The 23,448-nt window shown below is 61.4% G+C and overlaps 1 protein-coding gene across 7 annotated transcripts in view; it reads left to right on the top strand.

Annotated features, from left to right (window-relative positions):
• The window catches only part of SHANK3 (SH3 and multiple ankyrin repeat domains 3), a 249,997-nt gene that overhangs the window by 132,121 nt on the left and 94,428 nt on the right, over nt 1-23,448 (top strand). For all 7 annotated transcript variants that reach the window (XM_054173855.1, XM_054173853.1, XM_054173854.1 and 4 more), the window contains 2 exons: nt 7,722-7,835; nt 14,611-14,686. In XM_054173855.1, the coding sequence (XP_054029830.1) occupies nt 7,722-7,835; nt 14,611-14,686 (190 nt within the window). The remainder of the gene's footprint in view (nt 1-7,721; nt 7,836-14,610; nt 14,687-23,448) is intronic.

Raw genomic sequence — 23,448 nt, 5'->3', positions numbered from 1 at the left:
CAGCACCAGAACAAGAGGACACAGTCTCAAGCTGTGCCAGGGGAGGTTCAGGCTGGAGGTGAGGAAGAAGTTCTTCCCAGCCAGTGAGATTGGCCATTGGGATGTGCTGCCCAGGGAGGTGGTGGAGTCCCCATCCCTGGAGGTGTTTAGGAAGAGCCTGGATGAGGCCCTTGGTGCCATGGTTGAGTTGATCAGATGGTGCTGGGTGAGAGGTTGGACTCCATGATCTCAAAGGTCTCATCCAAGCTGGTCAGTTCTGTGCTGTTCTCTCAGCTGCAGGCCATGGCTGGCTGGAGCAGAGCCTGGGGGCTGGCAGAGGGAGCTCTCTTGGCCAGGCTGTGCCCTCCGGAGCCAGCCCCAGGCTCGCCTGCTGCAGCGCTGCTCTGCCCTGCCCTGCTTGCTGCTCTCCTCACGCTCTGCCAGCGGCTCAGAGGCTTCCATGCCTCATTACCGTCCTGATGGCTCCTCAAATCACCAGCGACCTTCAGAGCTGCCGCTGCTGTGCCTCCCCTGGCCGGCTCTGCCGGGCTGCTGGGTGGCCCCGCAGCGCTGCCTCCCCTGCTCCGCTGCCAGCCTCCTCCTGCCGGCCCTTGGGGGTGGTGCTGCGCCCTGCCCCGGGAGCTCTCCTCCGGCCTGGTGCTGCAGGAGGTGGCCCTGACTCGGGGCTGCGACTGGATGACCCTTGGGGGGTCACCCACACCATCCTGTGGCTTTGCAGAAGGGCAGGGAGGAGGCTTTGGGGGGGAGAGGCTCGGCAGGAGAGGTGCTGGGAGGTGGCATCCAGGTGGCTCCTGGAGGTCTGCCTGCCCCCAGGCCACTGAGTGCTGTGCTCTTGAGGTGCTGTAGCCTCAGGAGCTCCTTGGCACCATCTGCTCCTTGCCCTACCAGCCCCCTTGGGTGCTTTGCACACCTCCTCCCCTTCTGGAGCAGCTTGTGCAGCAAGGAGAGTGTGAATGGGCTGCTTGAGGTTGAGGAGCCACCTTCCTCACCTCAGCCTTGGCTTCAGCAGCCCCAGGCCCCTGAGACCTGTGGGGTGGCCCTGGGCAAGGGGGAGGAGGCTGAGGGTTGGAGAAGATTGGAAGTGGAGGAGCCACAAGGCCTTGGGCAGGAGGAGCTGCAGCAGTGAGTGCTGAGGGAGCTGCCTGGTGGCTTTGCCAGCTCACTGCCCCATCAGCTGGGGCAGCTCATGGGGGGCAGGAGAGGTTCCTGGAGCTGCTCACTGCCCCATCAGCTGGGGCAGCTCATGGGGGGCAGGAGAGGTTCCTGGAGCTGCTCACTGCCCCATCAGCTGGGGCAGCTCATGGGGGGCAGGAGAGGTTCCTGGAGCTGCTCACTGCCCCATCAGCTGGGGCAGCTCATGGGGGGCAGGAGAGGTTCCTGGAGCTGCTCACTGCCCCATCAGCTGGGGCAGCTCATGGGGGGCAGGAGAGATTCCTGGAGCTGCTCACTGCCCCATCAGCTGGGGCAGGTCATGGGGGGCAGGAGAGGTTCCTGGGGACTGGGTGAAAACTCTGCCTGCTGTCTTCAAGCAGAGCTCCAGGCTGCTCACTCTCACTCTGCTCCCTGGGAGCGTGATGGCAAAAGCTGAGCCTGGAGGCCACTCCCAAAGACAGTGAAGGGTTGGGAGCAAGCAGCCTGTTCAGTGTCTTCATTGATGGGCTGGAGGAGGGCATTGAGTCCATCATCAGTAAATTTGCAGATGACACTAAGCTGGGGGCAGGAGTTGATCTGCTGGAGGGTAGAGAGCTCTGCAGAGGGACCTCGACAGGCTGGGCAGATGGGCAGAGTCCAAGGGCAGGAGATTGAACACATCCAAGTGCTGGGTTCTACACATTGGCCACAACAACCCCATGCAGAGCTACAGGCTGGGGTCAGAGTGGCTGGAGAGCAGCCAGGCAGAGAGGGACCTGGGGGTGCTGGTCGATGGTAGGCTGAACATGAGCCAGCAGTGTGCCCAGGTGGCCAAGGAGGCCAATGGCATCCTGGCCTGCATCAGGAACAGTGTGGCCAGCAGGAGCAGGGAGGTCATTGTGCCCCTGTACACTGCACTGGTTAGGCCACACCTTGAGTCCTGTGTCCAGTTCTGGGCCCCTCAGTTTAGGAAGGAGGTTGACTTGCTGGAAGGTGTCCAGAGAAGGGCAACAAAGCTGGGGAGGGGTCTGGAGCACAGCCCTGTGAGGAGAGGCTGAGGGAGCTGGGGTTGCTTAGCCTGGAGAAGAGGAGGCTCAGAGGTAACCTTATTGCTCTCTACAACTCCCTGAAGGGAGGTTGTAGCCAGGTGGGAGTTGGTCTCTTCTCCCAGGCAACCAGCACCAGAACAAGAGGACACAGTCTCTAGCTGTGCCAGGGGAGGTTCAGGCTGGATGTTAGGATGAAGTTCTTCCTAGAAAGAGAGATTGGCCATTGGGATGCACTGCCCAGGGAGGTGGTGGAGTCACCATCCCTGGAGGTGTTCAAGAGGGGATTGGATGAGGCACTTGGTGCCATGGTCCAGTTGATCAGATGGTGTTGGGTGACAGGTTGGCCTTGATGATTTCTGAGGTCTTTTCCAACCTGTTTGATTCTGTGATTTAGGAAGGGGGGAGATGCTGCTGCAGCCAGGACACCACCTGGGTGGGTGCCAGGGGGGAACTTCAGCAAGGTTTGGGAGGTGTCTCAGATGGTCCATGGTGGAACAGGGACAACTTCCCATCCCTCCTTTGCTTGGAGCACTTTGCTCCTCCCCTCCCAACTCCCAGCTGAGCTTGGTGCCAACCAACCTCGAGGTCCTTGCAGCTCTCCAGAAGCAGCAGCTCCTTCAGGAGGAGCAGTGTGTGCTGGAGAGTCAAGCTGAGCAGAGCAGGAGGCACTGGAGAGCTTTTGAGGAGCTTTCCTCCCCAAAGGGCTGGCTTGGGAGCTGGCAAGGGAAAAGAAGCAGGAGGGAGGGAAGTTGTCCCTTGGGAGGCCTTAACAGGAGGCATGGAGGAGAGCAGTGGGACATAAGGAACACATAAGGTGTCATCTGCCTGGGGGCTTCATGCACAGGGACCTCAGGAGCTGCTGGGCCAGCCCTGTTCCTTCTGCTGGGTGCAGTGCAGCCCCAGGAGAAGGTGACACTGCAGGGCTCCCTGTGCTTTGCTGGTGGCCTCACCCATCCCTGCCATCCCATGGCCAAAGGGATCAGCCACAGGAGGTTCCTCAGGTGCCAGCAGGCTGTCCCTGTGCTTTGCTGGTGGCCTCACCCATCCCTGCCACCCCATGGCCAAAGGGATCAGCCACAGGAGGTTCCTCATCTCTTGTGAGCACCTGATGAGACCCAGCAGCCTCCAAGCCTTTGTGCTGGGTCAGGTCTCAGGGCTTGTCTGCAGACCTTTGGTGGCCACCTCAGGGGGAAGCAGCAGTCCAGCTGCCAGGTTCTCACTGAGTTGAGGCTCCTGGGCAAGCTTAGCAATGGAGATGGAACTTCTGCCACCCAAGCCCCAGAGCTGAGGTGTGATCACAGAGCTGGAGAAGCAGCTGGAGGGAACAGCAGCAGATCAGATGATGCAGGTTTAAAAATAGAGCCCACGTCAGCCTCTCCTTCAGCTGCTGGCCAGGGGCTTGCTGGGGAGCTCAGGAACCCAGCTGGGTGTCTCCTCTGCTAGGCACTGCTGATGGCTCCTCAAGGGCCAAAGCCAAGTGCCAAGACATCCTGGGGGGGTTTCTGGATGGTAGGAGCTTGGTTGGAGGTCTCCTTATCCAGGTGGTGCTGCAGGGTGTTAGGTCAAGGGCTGGACTCAAGGATCCTGGGACACTGCAAGAGGCTGCCAAGGGAAGTGGTTGAGGCCCTATCCCTGAAGATCTTCAAGGTGAGGCTGGGCAAGGCTCTGGGCAGCCTGATCTAGTGGAGGATGTCCCTGCTGAGTGCAGAGGAGGTTGGACTGGATGGCCTCTGGAGGCCCCTTCCAACCCAACCCATTCTGTGACTCTCTGATCTTGGAGGTCTTTGCCAACCACCTCTGCTATGAGGACAGACTGAAGCAGTTGGGGCTGTTCAGTCTGGAGAGGAGAAGGCTCCCAGGTGACCTAATTGTGGCCTTCCAGTATTTGAAGTGGGCTACAAGAAGGCTGGGCAGGGACTTCTGAGGATCTCAGGTAGTGATAGGACTAGGGGGAATGGAATGAAGCTGGAGGTGGGGAGATTCAGGCTGGATGTGAGGAGGAAGTTCTTCAGCATGAGAGTGGTGAAGCCCTGGAATGAGTTGTCCAGGGAGGTGGTTGGGGCCCTGTCCCTGGAGGTGTTTAAGCCCAGGCTGGATGAGGCTGTGGCCAGCCTGATCTAGTGTGGGGTGTCCCTGCCCATGGCAGGGGGGTTGGAACTAGCTGATCCTTGTGGTCCCTTCCAACCCTGACTGATACTCTGATACTAACCAAACCCATCCCATGGCTGCACCTGGGATGGTGACCACAGGCTGCTGCCTCCTTGGTTTGCTTCTCTGAGCTCCAAATGCTGCACCAGAAGGTGCTCCAAGGCATCCACCAAAAGCTTAGCACTCCTGGCTGGCCTGCAGCATCTCCTAGGCTGCTTCCAAGCCACCCAGCCACCAGCACCTGTCCCAGGCAGTGACACAGAGCTGGAGAAGCTGAGCAGCCTCACGGTCTCAAGCTGTGCCAGGGGAGGTTCAGGCTGGAGGTGAGGAAGAAGTTCTTCCCAGACAGAGAGATTGGCCATTGGGATGTGCTGCCCAGGGAGGTGGTGGAGTCCCCATCCCTGGAGGTGTTTAGGAAGAGCCTGGATGAGGCACTTGGTGCCATGGTTTAGTTGATCAGATGGTGTTGGCTGATAGGTTGGACTTGATGATCTCAAAGGTCTCTTCCAACCTGGTCTGGTCCTGTCCTATTCTATTCTAGTCTAGTCTAGTCTAGTCTAGTCTATTCTATTCTATTCTCAGGTCCTTGGGGCAGGCTGGGGCACTGATCTGACCTTGAGGTTGAGGGAGGTGCACAGGAGCCATCTCCTGGCAAAGACAGGGCTGAGAGGGCTCTGCTCTGCCCTGGAGCCCTGGGGCCAGTGCTGGGCTCCCCAGTTCAGAGAGACTGGGAGCTGCTGGAGAGAGTCCAGGGGAGGCTGGGAAGAGGCTGAGGGGCCTGGAGCAGCTCTGTGAGGAGCAAAGGCTGAGAGCCCTGGGGCTGAGAGCCTGCAGAAGAGCAGCCCCTGAGGCATCAATGCTCAGCAGGAGCTGAAGGAGCTGTGGGGGGCAAGAGGCTGGGGCCAGGCTCTGCTCAGTGGTGCCCAGGGACAGCACAAGGACCAAGGGCCAAGGGCCAGCAAGTGGAAGCCAGGAGGTTCCATCAGGAGCAACTTGTTTGGTGTGAGGGTGCTGGAGGCCTGGAGCAGGCTGCCCTGAGAGGTTGTGGAGTCTCCTTCTGTGGAGAGCTTCCAACCCCCCCTGGCCATTGTGCCCCTGGGCAAGCTGCTGTGGGTGGCCCTGGTGGAGCAGGAAGGGTTGGACTGGCTGAGCTCCAGAGCTCCCTTCCCACCTCAGCATGCTGGGGTGCTGGGCATCTGGAGACCCAGAGGGTTTGGTGGTGCTTCTCCTGGTGCTCTGGGAGCAGCAGTTGGGTGCTGTGTGGCCATAGGAGAGGTCCCTGTGGTGACATCTGATGCATTTGTGGCTGTCCCCAACCAACCCAGGGCTGTCCTGCAGACCCTGCTGGCGCACGGAGCGGGGGATGCAGTTGCAGGGCAGGAGAAGAGGACAGCTGACACCCAAAGTCCATCTGCTGGCTGTGGTGGCCACAGCAGAGAGCTCAGAGGGGTTGGGAGCCTGGGGCTGTGCTGCTGCTCTGGAGCCCCCAGTGCCTGGGCGAGGGGGCCAAGCAGCAGTGGCTTTGCCTGTGGCTCCCCAGGAGCTGCTGTCTGCTCCCCTGGCAGCCATCCCTTCAGCTGCTGGTGGGGGGTGAGGAGCTCCAGCTGCTCCTTCCCAGGCCGAATGAGGACGCTCCTGACGGGTTCCCTGTTACCATCTCAGACCTTCAGAGCAGGCTGCAGGATCCCCTCTGTGTTCCTCTGAGCTTCGAGGGCTTTGTGGGCTGGGAGGTTGTGTGGCGGCAGTGAGGTGCTGGAGGCGTCCCTGCGAGTGGGGCAGCTCCCGGGCTTCGAGCACGGGGCAGGCAGGACACCCCAGCTCTCAGGGTGTCCTCTGGGCTCCCCTTGGCCCTTCCCTGTCTCCCCGTGGGGCTGAGAGGTCTCCGTGGCTGTCAGAAGCCACGGGAGGCGGCAGGAGGCGGTGGCACCACAGCCTCTGGCCGTGTCGGGGCCCCACCGTTGCGCAGCCCCTTGCCCGAGCCCCCTGCTGCCGGCCCCTGGCTGCGTGGCTGTGCTCCAAGGAAGCCCTGCACAGAAGCGTGCAATGGCTTTGGGTTGGAAGAGACCTCAAAGACCATCCGGTTCCAAGCCCCTGCCACGGGCAGGGCCAGCTCCCTCCAGCCCAGCTTGCTCCAGGCAGCCCCAGCCTGGGAGGGAGAGGCAGCCCCAGCCTGGGAGGGAGAGGCAGCCCCAGCCTGGGAGGGAGAGGCAGCCCCAGCCTGGGAGGGAGAGGCAGCCCCAGCCTGGGAGGGAGAGGCAGCCCCAGCCTGGGAGGGAGAGGCAGCCCCAGCCTGGGGGGGGGGGAGGCAGCCCCAGCCTGGGAGGGAGAAGCAGCCCCAGCCTGGGAGGGGAGAGGCAGCCCCAGCCTGGGAGGGGGGAGGCAGCCCCAGCCGGGGGGGGGGGCGGCAGCCCCAGCGTGGGAGGGGGGGAGGCAGCCCCAGCCTGGGAGGGAGAAGCAGCCCCAGCCTGGGAGGGGAGAGGCAGCCCCCGCCGGGGAGGGGGGAGGCAGCCCCAGCCTGGGAGGGAGAGGCAGCCCCAGCCTGGGAGGGGGGAGGCAGCCCCAGCCTGGGAGGGAGAGGCAGCCCCAGCCTGGGAGGGAGAGGCAGCCCCAGCCTGGGAGGGGGGAGGCAGCCCCAGCCTGGGAGGGGAGAGGCAGCCCCAGCCTGGGAGGGAGAGGCAGCCCCAGCCTGGGAGGGGGGAGGCAGCCCCAGCCTGGGAGGGAGAGGCAGCCCCAGCCTGGGAGGGGAGAGGCAGCCCCAGCCTGGGAGGGAGAGGCAGCCCCAGCCTGGGAGGGAGAGGCAGCCCCAGCCTGGGAGGGGAGAGGCAGCCCCAGCCTGGGAGGGAGAGGCAGCCCCAGCCTGGGAGGGAGAGGCAGCCCCAGCCTGGGAGGGAGAGGCAGCCCCAGCCTGGGAGGGGGGAGGCAGCCCCAGCCTGGGAGGGAGAGGCAGCCCCAGCCTGGGAGGGGAGAGGCAGCCCCAGCCTGGGAGGGAGAGGCAGCCCCAGCCTGGGAGGGAGAGGCAGCCCCAGCCTGGGAGGGAGAGGCAGCCCCAGCCTGGGAGGGGAGAGGCAGCCCCAGCCTGGGAGGGAGAGGCAGCCCCAGCCTGGGAGGGAGAGGCAGCCCCAGCCTGGGAGGGAGAGGCAGCCCCAGCCTGGGAGGGAGAGGCAGCCCCAGCCTGGGAGGGAGAGGCAGCCCCAGCCTGGGAGGGAGAGGCAGCCCCAGCCTCCCTGTGCAGCCTGGGCCGGCGCCTCCCCAGCCTCAGCTGCGAAGAGCTTCTCCCTACCCTCCCAGCCAAGCCTCCCGGGGAGGCTTTCCTGCCCCTGCCCCCAGACAGCTCCCCTGGGCTCTCCCTTGCCTCGTCCCCCCGCTCAGTTCCCCGCCTGTGTCTCCCTGCAGTGCTGAGCATCGGGGAAGGAGGCTTCTGGGAAGGCTCCGTCAAGGGCAGGACCGGCTGGTTCCCGGCGGAATGCGTCGAGGAGGTGCAGATGCGGCAGTATGACCCCCGGCAAGGTGAGCATGCCCTCGTCCCTTCACCCCCTCCCTCACCCCCCCTCACCCCTTCTCACCCTTCCCTGATCCTCCCTGACCCCCCCCCCCCAGCAAAGTGAGCACACCCCTGACAGCCCTGACTGCTCTGACACCCCTGACACCCCCAGCAAGGTGAGCACACCCCTGACACCCCCAGCAAGGTGAGCACATCCCTGACACCCCCAGCAAGGTGAGCACATCCCTGACACCCCTGACACCCCCAGCAAGGTGAGCACACCCCTGACACCCCCAGCAAGGTGAGCACACCCCTGACACCCCCAGCAAGGTGAGCACATCCCTGACACCCCCAGCAAGGTGAGCACATCCCTGACACCCCTGACACCCCCAGCAAGGTGAGCACATCCCTGACACCCCCAGCAAGGTGAGCACACCCCTGACAGCCCTGACACCCCCAGCAAGGTGAGCACCCCTGTGACACCCCTGACACCCCCAGCAAAGTGAGCACATCCCTGACACCCCTGACACCCCCAGCAAGGTGAGCACACCCTCTTCTCCAGGCTAAGCAACCCCAGCTCCCTCAGCCTCTCCTCACAGGGCTGTGCTCCAGACCCCTCCCCAGCTTTGTTGCCCTTCTCTGGACACCTTCCAGCAAGTCAACCTCCTTCCTAAACTGAGGGGCCCAGAACTGGACACAGGACTCGAGGTGTGGCCTAGCCAGTGCAGTGTACAGGGGCAGAATGACCTCCCTGCTCCTGCTGGCCACACTGTTCCTGATGCAAGCCAGGATGCCATTGGCCCTCTTGGCCACCTGGGCACACTGCTGCCTCATGGTCAGCTGCTATCAACCAGCACCCCCAGGTCCCTCCCTGCCTGGCTGCTCTCAGCCACTCTGACCCCAGCCTGTAGCACTGCATGGGGTTGCTGTGGCCAATGTGCAGAACCTGGCACTTGGATCTGTTCAATCTCCTGCCCTTGGACTCTGCCCATCTGCCCAGCCTGGCAAGGTCCCTCTGCAGAGCTGTCCCTCTCTCTAACAGATCAACTCCTGCCCCCAGCTTGGTGTCATCTGCAAATTTACTGATGATGGACTCAATGCCCTCCTGCAGACCATGCCATGGTGGGAGGGCAGAGGCTGGCCCAAGGGTGGCTGAGCAGCGTTGGTGGCTCCGAGTCACCCCAGCCCATGCCGTGGCAGGGAGGCAAAGGCAGGGAGGTGGAGTCCCCAGCCCTGCAGCTTGCTGCAGCACTGTGGGGCCATGGCCACTTGGGGCCATGGTTTGGTGGCCATGGTGGTGTTGGCTTGCTGGCCTGGCTGATCTCAGAGGGCTTTTCCACCCCTGTCAGTCCTGTGCTAGCAGATGTGCCAGCAGCAGGGGAGCCCAGCGCCGCTCAGCACCACGAGGTGGGTGGTGGTGAGAGTGCTTGGTCCTCCTGGCCTCAACCTGGCCAAGCAGGGTCCAGGGGCTGGCCTGAGGTGGTCCTCCTCCGTGTGTGTGGCAGGTGGTGGAGCTGCAGCAGCTGGTGGCTGCTGGCTGGGTAGAGGGCACTGTTGTGCTTCCCTCGGTGCCAGCCTCAGGTGATGCAGCTGCCGGGGAGGGCTCTGGGGAGCTCGGTGAAGCACGCAGCTGCCCAGCTTCCTGCCAGGGATTGATCTTCTGCCTCCTGGAGCTCCTCCCCAGCCCCTGAGGAGGTGAGCTGCTGCTCTCCTGCTACCATCCCATGGCTGTCTCTCGGGTGCCCTGCATGCCAGGGGAGGAGGGAGCCGCTCCTCCTTGGCCAGCAGGGAGCCCCCCCAGCCGAGCTCCATCCTGCAGAGGAGCTGGGGTGGTGCTGGGAGCCTGGCTGGTGTGGGCAGGAGCCATGGCACACAGCTGGCCTGCAGCTCAGGTGGTGCCCACCTGCAGGGCTTGGGCCTGGCTGGCTGTAGGGCTTCAGGAGCAGCACCCACGGGGCTGAGGCTGGGGCTGGTTGCTTTGCAGCCATGCTGTGGCCAGGGGGGAGAAGGGGACAAGAGCAGCAAGAAATGGAAGCAGCCAGCTGCACTTGCCAGGCTGGGAAGGAGAAGCCCTGGCTGGCCTGGTTTGGCCACTGTGGCTGTCCTGAGAAGGCTCTGCCTGTGGGGAGGACCTCCCAAGGAGCTTCTGCCTCGGTGCAGCGGGTTGGGAGTCACAGGAGCCGAGGCCCAGCCTCAGGAGCACGAGGGCCAGCACCAGAACAAGAGGACACAGTCTCAAACTGTGCCAGGGGAGGTCTAGGCTGGAGGTGAGGGAGAAGTTCTTCCCAGAAAGAGAGATTGGAAGGGCTCTCCTGCACCTTTCCAGCCCTTCAGGGTGCTGTTGCAGAAGGATCCCTGAGAAGAGGACCTGCAAAGGCTGGGCTGGGGACAGGTCCTGTCCCTCAGTGCTTGGTGACCAGCTCAGAGGTGGCTTTCTGGGAGGACCTTGTGACAGCTGCAACCAGTGCTGCAGGCTGCCCTGCTGTGACCTCCTGGCCTGGAGTTCAGTCTGTAGCCTTTGCTGGTCCTGAGGAACGACCCCAGCATGGCCTGAGCTGACATCTGGCCACCAGGAGCTTGGAGGTCTTTGCCAACAGGAACAGTTGTGTGAGGTATTTGCCCCTGAGGGTGGTGAGAGCCTGGCCCAAGTTGCCCAAGAGAGGTGGGAGCACCTCTGGCACCATCTCAGTTGAGGTTGGTTAGGGGTCTGAGCTGTGGGCATTGGAGGTGAGCAGCATGGGGAGGCACCAGCAGCACCTGCAGAGCTGCAAAGTCCTCCCTGCAGTGCTGGGGCAGCTCTGGGGTCCTCAGCACAGCACAGACAGGGACCTGGTGGAGCAGGGCCAGAGGAGGCCACAGCCATGCTGGGAGCCCTCTGCTGTGGGGCCAGGCTGGGAGAGTTGGGGTTGTTCAGCCTGGAGAAGAGAAGGCTCCAGGGAGACCTTCTGGTGGCCTTGCAGTGCTGAGCTGAAAGCTGGGGACAGAGTTCTGAGCAGGGCTGCTGTGCCAGGAGCAGGGGTGAGGGTTTGGCACTCAGAGAGGGAGCTGCAGAGTGGAGAGAAGGGAGAAATGTTTGCCCCTGAGGGTGGTGAGAGCCTGGCCCAGGCTGCCCAGAGAGCTGGGAGCTGCCCCATGCCTGGCACCATCCCAGGGGAGGTTGTTTGGGGCTGTGAGCAGCAGCCTGCTCTGGTTGGGGATGTCCCTGCTGTCTGTAAGGGGTTGGACTGGAGGGGTCTGGAGGGTCCCTGAAGCATTCCATGCTCTGGCTCAGGAGCAGTGCTGTCCCTCATGCCACAGCTGCAGGAGCTGTCCACGCTCACCCTGGGAGGCCTTGCTGCTCCCTCAGCTTTCTTCTGCTACTTGGGGACTTGCTGTGCTCCAGGGGCTTCCTGGAGATGTTTCTCCAGAGGGATCCTTGCTGAGATCCTGGCTAGGACCTCTGGCCTAGAGCTCCTGCTCTGAGGGTCCTCATCTCTCCTAGCAGTGGTTGAGCCTCTCCTGGATTCCACTCGAGGCAGCTGGTGGTCACCAATGCTCTCTGGGCTGTGGGGGCAACCAAAGCAGAGGTCCTGCTTCTGGGAGCAGTCAGGCTCCATCCCTGCCTGCCTTGTTCTTCATAGCTGTGGTGGGCAAGCCCCACTGGCAGGAGGTCAGAGCGGGAGGCCTGGGGGTTGCTGGGGTTTGGTTTAGGGAAAAGTCAGCTCTCAGCCAGGGTTTTGTTGAGTCTCTCCTTCAGCTAAAAACCTTCTGCAGGGCAGAGTCCACTTAGATGCCCTTCAGGCCTCTGAAGTAAACCAACCCTGGGAGGAGGACTTGAGGTGGTGGCAGCCAGGGCTTGTTAACCTGAGCTGGTAGCAAGATAAGGAGCAAAGGCCAGGGCTGAGCAAGGATGTTCTGCAGGGCATGGCCAGTGGTGGCCCACTAGGCTCTCTTGGTGGGCAGAGGCCATGCTGGAGGAAAGAAGGTGGACAGAGACCTTCCTGCAAGGGCTTGGGCTCATCAGAGATGACCTGGGTGGTGCCTCTGGAGCTCCCTTTGTGGCTCCAGCTCCATAACCCCCTCTAGGTGAGGGGAGCAGACAGGATCCCTTCCCCCCTCTCTTTCCCCCCCTCTCTTTTCCCCCCCTCTCTTTTCCCCCCCTCTCTTTTCCCCCCCTCTCTTTTCCCCCCCTCTCTTTTCCCCCCCTCTCTTTTCCCCCCCTCTCTTTTCCCCCCCTCTCTTTTCCCCCCCTCTCTTTTCCCCCCCTCTCTTTCCCCCCTCTCTCTTTCCCCCCTCTCTCTTTCCCCCCTCTCTCTTTCCCCCCTCTCTCTTCCCCCCTCTCTCTTCCCCCCCTCTCTCTTCCCCCCCGCCTCACTTCCCCCCCTCTCTCTTTCCCCCCCGCTCTCTTTCCCCCCCCTCTCTTTCCCCCCTCTCTCTTTCCCCCCTCTCTCTTTCCCCCCTCTCTCTTTCCCCCCTCTCTCTTCCCCCCTCTCTCTTCCCCCCCTCTCTCTTCCCCCCCTCTCTCTTCCCCCCCTCTCTCTTCCCCCCCTCTCTCTTCCCCCCCTCTCTCTCCCCCCCCCCCCTCTTCCCCCCCTCTCTCTTCCCCCCCCTCTCTCTTCCCCCCCTCTCTCTTCCCCCCCTCTCTCTTCCCCCCCTCTCTCTTCCCCCCCTCTCTCTTCCCCCCCTCTCTCTTCCCCCCCTCTCTCTTCCCCCCCTCTCCCTTCCCCCCCTCTCCCTTCCCCCCTCTCTCTTCCCCCCCTCTCCCTTCCCCCCCCCTCTCTCGTGCCCCCCCTCTCTTGACCCCCTTCGTCCTCCCCCCCTCTCTCTTCCCCCCTCTCTCTTCCCCCCTCTCTCTTCCCCCCTCTCTCTTCCCCCCTCGCTCTTCCCCCCCCTCTCTTGCCCCCCCTCTCTCTTGCCCCCCCTCTCTCGTCCCCCCCCCTCTCTTCCCCCCTCTCTCTTCCCCCCTCTCTCTTCCCCCCTCTCTCTTCCCCCCTCTCTCTTCCCCCCCTCTCTCTTCCCCCCTCTCTCTTCCCCCCCTCTCTCTTCCCCCCCTCTCTCTTCCCCCCCCCTCATCTTTCCCCCCCCCTCTCTTCCCCCCCCTCTCTTTCCCCCCCCTCTCTTCCCCCCCCTCTTCCCCCCTCTCTCTTCCCCCCCTCTCTCTTCCCCCCCTCTCTCTTCCCCCCTCTCTCTTCCCCCCTCTCTCTTTCCCCCCCTCTCTCTTCCCCCCCTCTCTCTTCCCCCCCTCTCTCTTCCCCCCTCTCTTTCCCCCTCTCTTTCCCCCCTCTCTTTTCCCCCCCTCTCTTTTCCCCCCCTCTCTTTTCCCCCCCTCTCTTTTCCCCCCCTCTCTTTCCCCCCCTCTCTTTTCCCCCCTCCTCTTTTCCCCCCCCTCTCTTTCCCCCCTCTCTTTTCCCCCCCTCTCTTTTCCCCCCCTCTCTTTTCCCCCCCTCTCTTTTCCCCCCCTCTCTTTTCCCCCCTCTCTTTTCCCCCCCTCTCTTTTCCCCCCCTCTCTTTTCCCCCCTCTCTTTTCCCCCCTCTCTTTTCCCCCCCCGCCTCCTTTCCCCCCCCTCTCTTTTCCCCCCTCACTTTTCCCCCCCTCTCTTTTCCCCCCTCTCTTTTCCCCCCCTCTCTTTTCCCCCCTCTCTTTTCCCCCCCTCTCTTTTCCCCCCCTCTCTTTTCCCCCCTCTCTTTTCCCCCCCTCTCTTTTCCCCCCCTCTCTTTTCCCCCCTCTCTTTTCCCCCCCTCTCTTTCCCCCCCTCTCTTTTCCCCCCCTCTCTTTTCCCCCCCTCTCTTTTCCCCCCCTCTCTTTTCCCCCCTCTCTTTCCCCCCCTCTCTTTCCCCCCCTCTCTTTTCCCCCCCTCTCTTTCCCCCCCTCTCTTTTCCCCCCCTCTCTTTTCCCCCCCTCTCTTTTCCCCCCCTCTCTCTTTCCCCCCCTCTCTCTTTCCCCCCCTCACTCGTTCCCCCCCTCTCTCTTTCCCCCCCTCTCTCTTTCCCCCCTCTCTCTTTCCCCCCCTCTCTCTTTCCCCCCCTCTCTCTTTCCCCCCCTCTCTCTTTCCCCCCCTCTCTCTTTCCCCCCCTCTCTCTTTCCCCCCCTCTCTCTTTCCCCCCCTCTCTCTTTCCCCCCCTCTCTCTTTCCCCCCCTCCCTTTCCCCCCCCTCTCTCTTTCCCCCCCTCTCTCGTTCCCCCCCTCTGTCTTTCCCCCCCTCCCTCTTTCCCCCCCCTCTCTCTTTCCCCCCCTCTCTCTTTCCCCCCCTCTCTCTTTCCCCCCTCTCTCTTTCCCCCCCTCTCTCTTTCCCCCCCTCTCTCTTTCCCCCCCTCTCTATTTCCCCCCTCTCTCTTCCCCCCTCTCTCTTTCCCCCCCGCTCTCTTTCCCCCCCTCTCTCTTTCCCCCCCTCTCTCTTTCCCCCCCTCTCTCTTTCCCCCCCTCTCTCTTTCCCCCCCTCTCTCTTTCCCCCCCTCTCTCTTTCCCCCCCTCTCTCTGCCCCCCCCCTCTCTCTTTCCCCCCCTCTCACTTTCCCCCCCCTCTCTTTCCCCCCCCCTCTCTTTCCCCCCCCCTCTCTTTCCCCCCCCCTCTCTTTCCCCCCCCCTCTCTTTCCCCCCCCTCCCCCCCTCTCTCTTTCCCCCCCTCTCTCTTTCCCCCCCTCTCTTTCCCCCCCCCTCGCTTTGCCCCCCCTCTCTTTCCCCCCCATCTCTTTCACCCCCTCTCTGTCCCCCCCTCTCTTTTCCCCCCCCTCTCTTTCCCCCCCCTCTCTTTTCCCCCCCCTCTCTGCCCCTCACCCCCGGGCAGGGTGCCTGCAGCTCTGAGTGCTGCTGTCTCTCTTGCAGAGACCCGCGAGGACAGGACCAAGCGTCTCTTCCGCCACTACACTGTGGGCTCCTACGACAACTTCACCTCTCACAGGTAGGCTTCCAGCTTCTGGGCTTTGGGAGGGTCGGGAGGAGCGTCCCTGCCACGGGGCAGGCATCTCCTGGGTCTGCCAGAGCAGCTGGTGTTGGTCCTCTCTAGCATGGGAAGGGGACTCGTGCGGCGGTTGTGGTGGAGTCAGTGCCTGAGGGCTGGGGCAGGGCAGCCCGGCTCAGGTCTTGGGCGAGGAACCAAACGTTCTGGAGAGCTGCTGGTGTGCTCTGGGAGCTGTGGTGCAAGCAGATGCAGCGCTGCTGCCCTGCGAGGGATGGCAGAGGGACAGCTGCCACCTACAGCCTGGTGGCAGCGCTGGGCGTGCTGCCTGGGCGGTCAGCAGGCATCTTCTGGTCTGTGGCAGTGGAGCTGACTCACCTTGGCATGGAGCTCAGGCTGTGGGAGGCTGGGCACAAGCCCTAGGGACTGGGCAGGAGAGCAGGAGAGATGGCACTGGGTTGTGCTGGGGCTGGAATGCTTGGGGCTGCTGGATGTGCTCATAGGAGCCTGGCATCTAGGAATGAGGCTGAGGGGGCTCCAGACCGAGCTTTGGGGCCGCTGGGGCTCCGGACCGAGCTTTGGGGCCAGTTGGGCTCCAGACTGAGCTTTGGGGCTGCCTGGGCTCCGGATGGAGCTTTGGGGCTGCTGGGGCTCCGGACCGAGCTTTGGGGCCGCCTGGGTTCTGGATGGAGCTTTGGGGCTTCTGGGGCTCCAGACCGAGCTTTGGGGCCGCTGGGGCTCCGGATGGAGCTTTGGGGCCAGTTGGGCTCCAGACTGAGCTTTGGGGCTGCCTGGGCTCTGGACTGAGCTTTGGGGCCGCCTGGGTTCTGGATGGAGCTTTGGGGCTGCTGGGGCTCCGGACCGAGCTTTGGGGCTGCCTGGGCTCCGGATGGAGCTTTGGGGCTGCTGGGGCTCCGGACCGAGCTTTGGGACTGCCTGGGTTCTGGATGGAGCTTTGGGGCTTCTGGGGCTCCAGATGGAGCTTTGGGGCCGGATGGGCTCCAAACCGAGCTTTGGGGCTGCCAGGGTTCCAGACCGAGCTTTGGGGCCGCTGGGGCTCCAGATGGAGCTTTGGGGCTGCCTGGGCTCTGGACCGAGCTTTGGGGCCGGTTGGACTCCAGACCAAGATTTGGGGCTGCCTAGGCTCCGGACTGAGCTTTGGGGCTGGTGGGGCTCCGGACTGAGCTTTGGGGCCGGTTGGGCTCTGGATGGAGCTTTGGGGCCGGTTGGGCTCCAGACTGAGATTTGGAGCTGCCTAGGCTCAGGGCCGTGCTTGGGGGCCGCTGGGGCTCAGGACTGTCCTTGGGGGCCGCTGGGGCTCAGGACTGTCCTTGGGGGCCGCTGGGGCTCAGGACTGTCCTTGGGGGCCGCTGGGGCTCAGGACTGTCCTTGGGGGCCGCTGGGGCTCAGGACTGTGCTTGGGGGCCGCTGGGGCTCAGGACTGTCCTTGGGGGCCGCTGGGGCTCAGGACTGTGCTTGGGGGCCGCTGGGGCTCAGGACTGTCCTTGGGGGCCGCTGGGGCTCAGGACTGTCCTTGGGGGCCGCTGGGGCTCAGGACTGTGCTTGGGGGCCAGTGGGGCTCAGGACTGTCCTTGGGGGCCGCTGGGGCTCAGGACTGTCCTTGGGGGCCAGTGGGGCTCAGGACTGTCCTTGGGGGCCGGTAGGGCTCAGGACTGTGCTTGGGGGCCGGTAGGGCTCAGGACTGTCCTTGGGGGCCGCTGGGGCTCAGGACTGTCCTTGGGGGCCGCTGGGGCTCAGGACTGTCCTTGGGGGCCAGTGGGGCTCAGGACTGTCCTTGGGGGCCAGTGGGGCTCAGGACTGTCCTTGGGGGCCGCTGGGGCTCAGGACTGTCCTTGGGGGCCGCTGGGGCTCAGGACTGTGCTGGGGGACTGGTGGGGCTCAGGATTGTCCACCATGCCCCGAATGCTGCAGGGAACCCCCAGAAGCTGTGTGCTGGGGTCCCTGGTTGCTCTTGGTCCTGAAGATCAGGATCTGGGTAGAGGTTGGTGGAGCAGTCACAGTTCCCCTCCTTGAGCAGCAGGAGCACTGCTGGGTGGGCTGGCACCGAGGTGGGCTGAGGAGCAGTGCCTGCTGAGCTAGGTTGCCTTGGCACACAGGAGGTGCCATGCACCAGCAGCACAGCTGTGAGGTGCTCTTGCCCATCAGAGCCTTCTCAGCTCCTCCTCATGGAGCTGACACCACTGACATCACTGTGAGAGCATCCTGAGTGCTGAGGCCTTCCAACACCAGGCCCAAGGCAGGTCAGGAGGCAGCTGGGGTTGTTTAGCCTGGAGGAGAGGAGACTCAGGGGGGGAGACCTTCTTGCTCTCTACAACAAGGGAGGTTGTAGCCAGGTGGGGGTTGGTCTCTTCTCCCAGGCAATCAGCACCAGAACAAGAGGACACAGTCTCAAGCTGTGCCAGGGGAGGTTTAGGCTGGAGGTGAAGAGAAAGTTCTTCCCAGAAAGAGAGATTGGCCACTGGAATGTGCTGCCCAGGGAGGTGGTGGAGTCACCATCCCTGGAGGTGTTCAAGAGGGGACTGGATGTGGCACTTGGCTGCTAAACCATGGCACCATGAGGTGTTGGGTGACAGGTTGAACTTGATGATGCTTGAGGTCTTTTCCAACCTTATTGACTGATGATTCATCACCAGTGGCCTGCTGGGTTCCCTGGCCAGCAGATGCCTGGGCAGGGAGAGGATGAGGGCTTGCAAGGCTTCCACCAGCTGTCCATGGGTGACCTCACCCAACAGCTCCTCTCTGATGCTGGGGACAGACCCAGTGTCAGGAGGTGCTGGGTGACAGGTTGGGCTTGAGGATCTCTCAGGTCTTTGCCCACCTGGTTGATTCTGTGATTCTATGATCCAAGCACAGTAGTGGTGGAGGAGGGTGACTGGGGGTCCTGGGTGAGGAGGCAGTGGCCAAACACCAGCAGAGCAGCTCAAGAGCCAGAGAGCTGGAACAAAGGAGTGGTGGCATTGCCCCAGCAGTGGTGGGGGGGACTCAGGAGCAGGAGTTGGGGCTTGCTGTGACTCCAGGCCAAACCTTCAAAGCCAAACTGGATTTGGGGGGTTGTTAGGGAAGGAAAAAACCCAAAGGGCCAGCCTGGGAAACGTGGTCCTGGCACTCTGTGCCCACCTCTGGAAGCCTGCTGCTGCCTTTGGCCCTTCAGGCCAGAGGAACTCAAGGAGCTGGCAGAGCAAGCTCCAAACAGGGGCTGAGAGCTGTGGAGCATCTTCTGCAAGAGGTGGGGCTGAAATCCTGCAGGATTGTGTCAAGAGGGTGGAAAGTCTCTTCTGGAGCCAGGCACCTTCCTCTGCTGGCACTCATTAAATAGTTCAAGCTGGAGAAGACCTTTAAGATCCAAGTCCAACCCTTAGTCCAGCACTGCCAGGTCACCAGCTGAGGGAGCCTGGCCTGGGACAGGAAAACAGGATCCTCCCAGATCCACTCCAGAGGACAGGGGATGTCCTCAGCTCTATCCCAGCGGACAGGGGATCCTCCCAGAACCACTCCAAAGGACAGGGAATGTCCCCAGCTCCATCTCAGAGGACAGGGGATCCTCACAAATCCACTCCAGAGGAATGGGGATCTTCACAGATCCACCCCAGAGGACATGGGATGCCCTAAATCCACTCCATATGAAGCCTATCCTGAGACAGAAGGAGCAGGGATCCCCCCAGATCCACCCCAGTGGAATCCTGTTCTCAATCTGCTTGAGCCACCCCCCCCCAGGTGTGAGCAGGACAGCACAGAATGGGTTGGGTTGGAGAAGACCTCGAAGCTCCTGGAGCTCAACCACCAGCCCAGCACTGCCAGGGCACCACCAACCCATAGCCCTCAGCACCACAGCTCCAGGGCTCTGAAACCCCTCCAGGGATGGGGACTCCATCACTGCCCTGGGCAGCCTGGGCCAGTGCTTTACAGCCTGCAGTACTGAAACCTGTGCTCAGCAGGGAAGAGCCTCAGGTTGCCCCAGGGGAGGCTGAGGCTGGCTATGAAGAACAATTTCTGGCCCTTGAGGGTTAGACTAGACTAGACTAGAATAGAATAGAATTAACCAGGTTGGAAAAGACCTTTGAGATCATGGAGTCCAACCTATCACCCAACACCATCATCATCAACTCAACCATGGCACCAAGTGCCTCATCCAGGCTCTTCCTAAACACCTCCAGGGATGGTGACTCCACCACCTCCCTGGGCAGCACATCCCAATGGCCAATCTCTCTTGCTGGGAGGAACTTCTTCCTCACCTCCAGCCTGAACCTCCCCTGGCACAGCTTGAGACTGTGTCTTCTTGTCCTGGTGCTGGGTGTCTGGGAGAAGAGACCAACCCCCTCCTGGCTACAACCTCCCTTCAGGTAGTTGTAGAGAGCAAGAAGGTTACCTCTGAGCCTCCTCTTCTCCAGGCTAAGCAACCCCAGCTCCCTCAGCCTCTCCTCACAGGGCTGTGCTCCAGACCCCTCCCCAGCTTTGTTGCCCTTCTCTGGACACCTTCCAGCAACTCAACCTCCTTCCTAAACTGAGAGGCCCAGAACTGGACACAGGACTCGAGGTGCAGCCTAACCAGTGCAGTGTACAGGGACAGAATGACCTCCCTGCTCCTGCTGGCCACACTGTTCCTGATGCAGGCCAGGATGCCATTGGCCCTCCTGGCTGCCTGGGCACACTACAGGCTCATGTTCAGCCTACTATCAACCAGCACCCCCAGGTCCCTCTCTGCCTGGCCGCTCTCCAGCCACTCTGACCCCAGCCTGTAGCACTGCATGGGGTTGCTGTGGCCAATGTGCAGAACTTGGCACTTGGATGTGTTCAATCTCCTGCCCTTGGACTCTGCCCATCTGCCCATCCTGTCCAGGTCCCTCTGCAGAGCTGTACCCTTGTAGAGCAGGGTTCTGGGTTGGGTTTGGTGATCCTGGAGGTCTCTTCCAGGCAGGATGTTTGTGTGAGTCTGTGACTGCACAGGGTGAGCAGCTTGTGCCCTATGTGGCACAGCTGGAAGGGGCAGGACTGGAGCAGGAGATGCCTCAGGATTAATTTTTGACCAGGATTTAACCCAGGGGGGATTAAGCAGAGCAGGGAACAGAGATTAGAGCCTGGAGAGCACAGAGGCCATCTGGATCAACCTCCCTGAGGGGCACAGCCTTGGAGGAGCTGCTGAGCAAGGGATTGCTGCTCCTGGCCCCTGTGAACCAAATGTGTTGGCACAGGGAATGAGGGGGCAGTGTAGGTCAGGAGGGGTCTCCAGAGGTTCCTGGAGCACAGCAGGGCCCCAGCTAAGACTCAGAGCTTCATGGAAGGGGTTGGCTTGGAAGGGATCTTCAAGATCATCCAGCACCAACCCCCTGCCTTGGGTAGGGACACCTCTCACTGGATCAGGTTGCTGAAGGCCTCATCTGACCTGGCCTTGAATGAAGAGGTTGGAGGTCCCACAGTCCCCTAGGGCCCAGGTCCCAGCCTCTGTTTCCAGGCTGGAAGGGGCTGTAGGGGCTTTCAGCAACCTAGTCTGGTGGGAGGTGGCCTTGCTCATGGCAGGGCTTGCTCAAGGCCTTCTGGAAGGTGTCCAGAGAAGGGCAACAAAGCTGGGGAGGGGTCTGGAGCACAGCCCTGTGAGGAGAGGCTGAGGGAGCTGGGGTTGCTTAGCCTGGAGAAGAGGAGGCTCAGGGGAGACCTTATTGCCCTCTACAACTACCTGAAGGGAGGTTGTAGCCAGGAAGGGGGTTGGTCTCTTCTCTCAAGCAACCAGCACCAGAACAAGAGGACACAGTCTCAAGCTGTGCCAGGGGAAGTTCAGGCTGGAGGTGAGGAAGAAGTTCTTCCCAGCAAGAGAGATTGGCCATTGGGATGAGCTGCCCAGGGAGGTGGTGGAGTCCCCATCCCTGGAGGTGTTTAGGAAGAGCCTGGATGGGGCACTTGGTGCCATGGTTGAGTTGATCAGATGGTGCTGGGTGAGAGGTTGGACTTGATGATCTCAAAGGGCTTTTCCAACCTGGTTAATTCAATTCTATTCTATTCTGTTGTTGCAAATCCAGTGGCAGGAAACAGGAGCCTTGGACCACATCTCCTGACAAAGACATCCTCCATCCCAGCACCCAACCACCAGCTCTGTGCTCCAGCAGTTCACCTCCATTGACACCCCAGCAGCCAGAAGGTTCTCAAGGGTCTCCTCCAACCTCAGCGGTTCTAGGACTCCATGAACAAGCAACTGGAAGCCCCTCTGACTTCTCTGCCCCTGGGCAGTGATGGCTGGATGGACTCTTCAGGACATCCTCCCCAAAGGGCCCACCAGTTCTCCAGGATGTTCATTAGAGAGGAGAGCAAAGGGGCTTCAGGGAACAGGAGGCTTTGCTCTCCCATCAGCATAGCCTGCAGAGCAGACCTCCAGAGCCTTTGGGGCAGTGCTGTCTGCTGGGACCACTCCCCTCTGTCACAGGGAGCTCTGATGAGCTTAGAGGTCTTCTCCAGCCTGAATGACTCCCTAAGAGCCGGAGGAGGAGCTGTAGAGAAGGCACTGAAGGCTTTGGCTTGGAAAAGCCCTCTGAGACCCAACGCAACCCCACCACGGTCATCAACCCATCAGTGCCAACCATCAACCCAACCCCACCATGGCCACCAAACCATCAATGCCAACCATCAACCCAACCCCACCATGGCCATCAAACCATCAATGCCAACCATCAACCCAACCCCACCGTGGCTACCAAACCATCAATGCCAACCATCAACCCAACCCCACCATGGCCACCAAACCATCAATGCCAACCATCAACCCAACCCCACCGTGGCCACCAACCCATCAATGCCAACCATCAACCCAACCCCACCATGGCCACCAAACCATCAATGCCAACCATCAACCCAACCCCACTGTGGCCATCAAACCATCAATGCCAACCATCAACCCAACCCCACTGTGGCCATCAAACCATCAATGCCAACCATCAACCCAACCCCACCATGGCCACCAAACCATCAATGCCAACCATCAACCCAACCCCACCATGGCCACCAAACCATCAATGCCAACCATCAACCCAACCCCACCATGGCCACCAAACCATCAATGCCAACCATCAACCCAACCCCACCGTGGCCATCAAACCATCAATGCCAACCATCAACCCAACCCCACTGTGGCCATCAAACCATCAATGCCAACCATCAACCCAACCCCACCGTGGCCACCAAACCATCAATGCCAACCATCAACCCAACCCCACCATGGCCATCAACCCATCAATGCCAACCATCAACCCAACCCCACTGTGGCCATCAAACCATCAATGCCAACCATCAACCCAACCCCACTGTGGCCATCAAACCATCAATGCCAACCATCAACCCAACCCCACTGTGGCCATCAAACCATCAATGCCAACCATCAACCCAACCCCACCATGGCCACCAAACCATCAATGCCAACCATCAACCCAACCCCACCATGGCCACCAACCCATCAATGCCAACCATCAACGCAACCCCACCATGGCCATCAACCCAACAATGCCAACCATCAACCCAACCCCACCATGGCCATCAAACCATCAATGCCAGCCATCAACCCAACCCCACCATGGCCACTAAACCATGAGGCCATCAGTGCCAACCATCAACCCAGCAGCACCATGGCCATCAAACCATCAAGTCCAACCATCAGCCCAACACCACCATGGTCACTAAACCATGAGGCCATCCAGTCCAACCATCAACCCAGCAGCACCATGGCCATCAAACCACATCCCCAAGTGTCATGGCCACACATTTCTTGACCCACCTCCAGGGATTGTGACTCCACCACCATGCTCATGCTCTCCCTTGGTGGTTCTTGTGCTGGGGTCCTGTGCTGGACCACTCAGCTCTTCTGCAATGTAGGATTTCAGGACTGGAGAAGCTCCATGGCCTGTTTTGGAGAAGCAGTAGGATCAGTGATGATGGGATGAGCTGATGGAGGAGAGCACAGCCAGCATGAGCTGCTGAGAGGTGCCCAGAGGTCATCTCCAGCCTTCAGAGCTTTAATTAAGCATTGAAGGAGCTTTGGGAACTGTTCCCTGAAGCCCCTTTGCTCTCCTCTCTAATGAACATCCTGGAGAACTGGTGGGCCCTTTGGGGAGGATGTCCTGAAGAGTCCATCCAGCCATCACTGCCCAGGGGCAGAGAAGTCAGAGGGGCTTCCAGTTGCTTGTTCATGCAGTCCTAGAACCACTGAGGTCGGAGGAGACCCTTGAGAACCTTCTGGCTGCTGGGGTGTCACTGGAGGTGAACTGCTGGAGCACAGAGCTGGTGGTTGGGTGCTGGGATGGAGGATGTCTTTGTCAGGAGATGTGGTCCAAGGCTCCTGTTTCCTGCCACTGGATTTGCAACAACAGAAGAGAATAGAATAGAATTAACCAGGTTGGAAAAGCCCTTTGAGATCATCAAGTCCAACCTCTCACCCAACCCCATCTGATCAACTCAACCATGGCACCAAGTGCCTCATTCCTAAACACCTCCAGGGACGGTGACTCCACCACCTCCCTGGGCAGCACATTCCAACGACTCATGACTCTCTCAGTGAAGAACTTTCTCATCACCTCCAGCCTAAACCTCCCCTGGCACAGCTTGAGACTGTGTCCTCTTGTTCTGGGGCTGGTTGCCTGGGAGAAGAGACCAACTCCCTCCTGGCTACAACCTCCCTTCAGGTAGTTGTAGAGGGCAATGAGGTCTCCCCTGAGCCTCCTCTTCTCCAGGCTAAACAATCCCAGCTCCCTCAGCCTCTCCTCACAGGG

This window comes from Dryobates pubescens, chromosome 27, assembly GCF_014839835.1.
Source record: "Dryobates pubescens isolate bDryPub1 chromosome 27, bDryPub1.pri, whole genome shotgun sequence".
Taxonomy (NCBI): domain Eukaryota; kingdom Metazoa; phylum Chordata; class Aves; order Piciformes; family Picidae; genus Dryobates; species Dryobates pubescens.
This window is presented reverse-complemented; position numbering and strand designations above follow the sequence as displayed.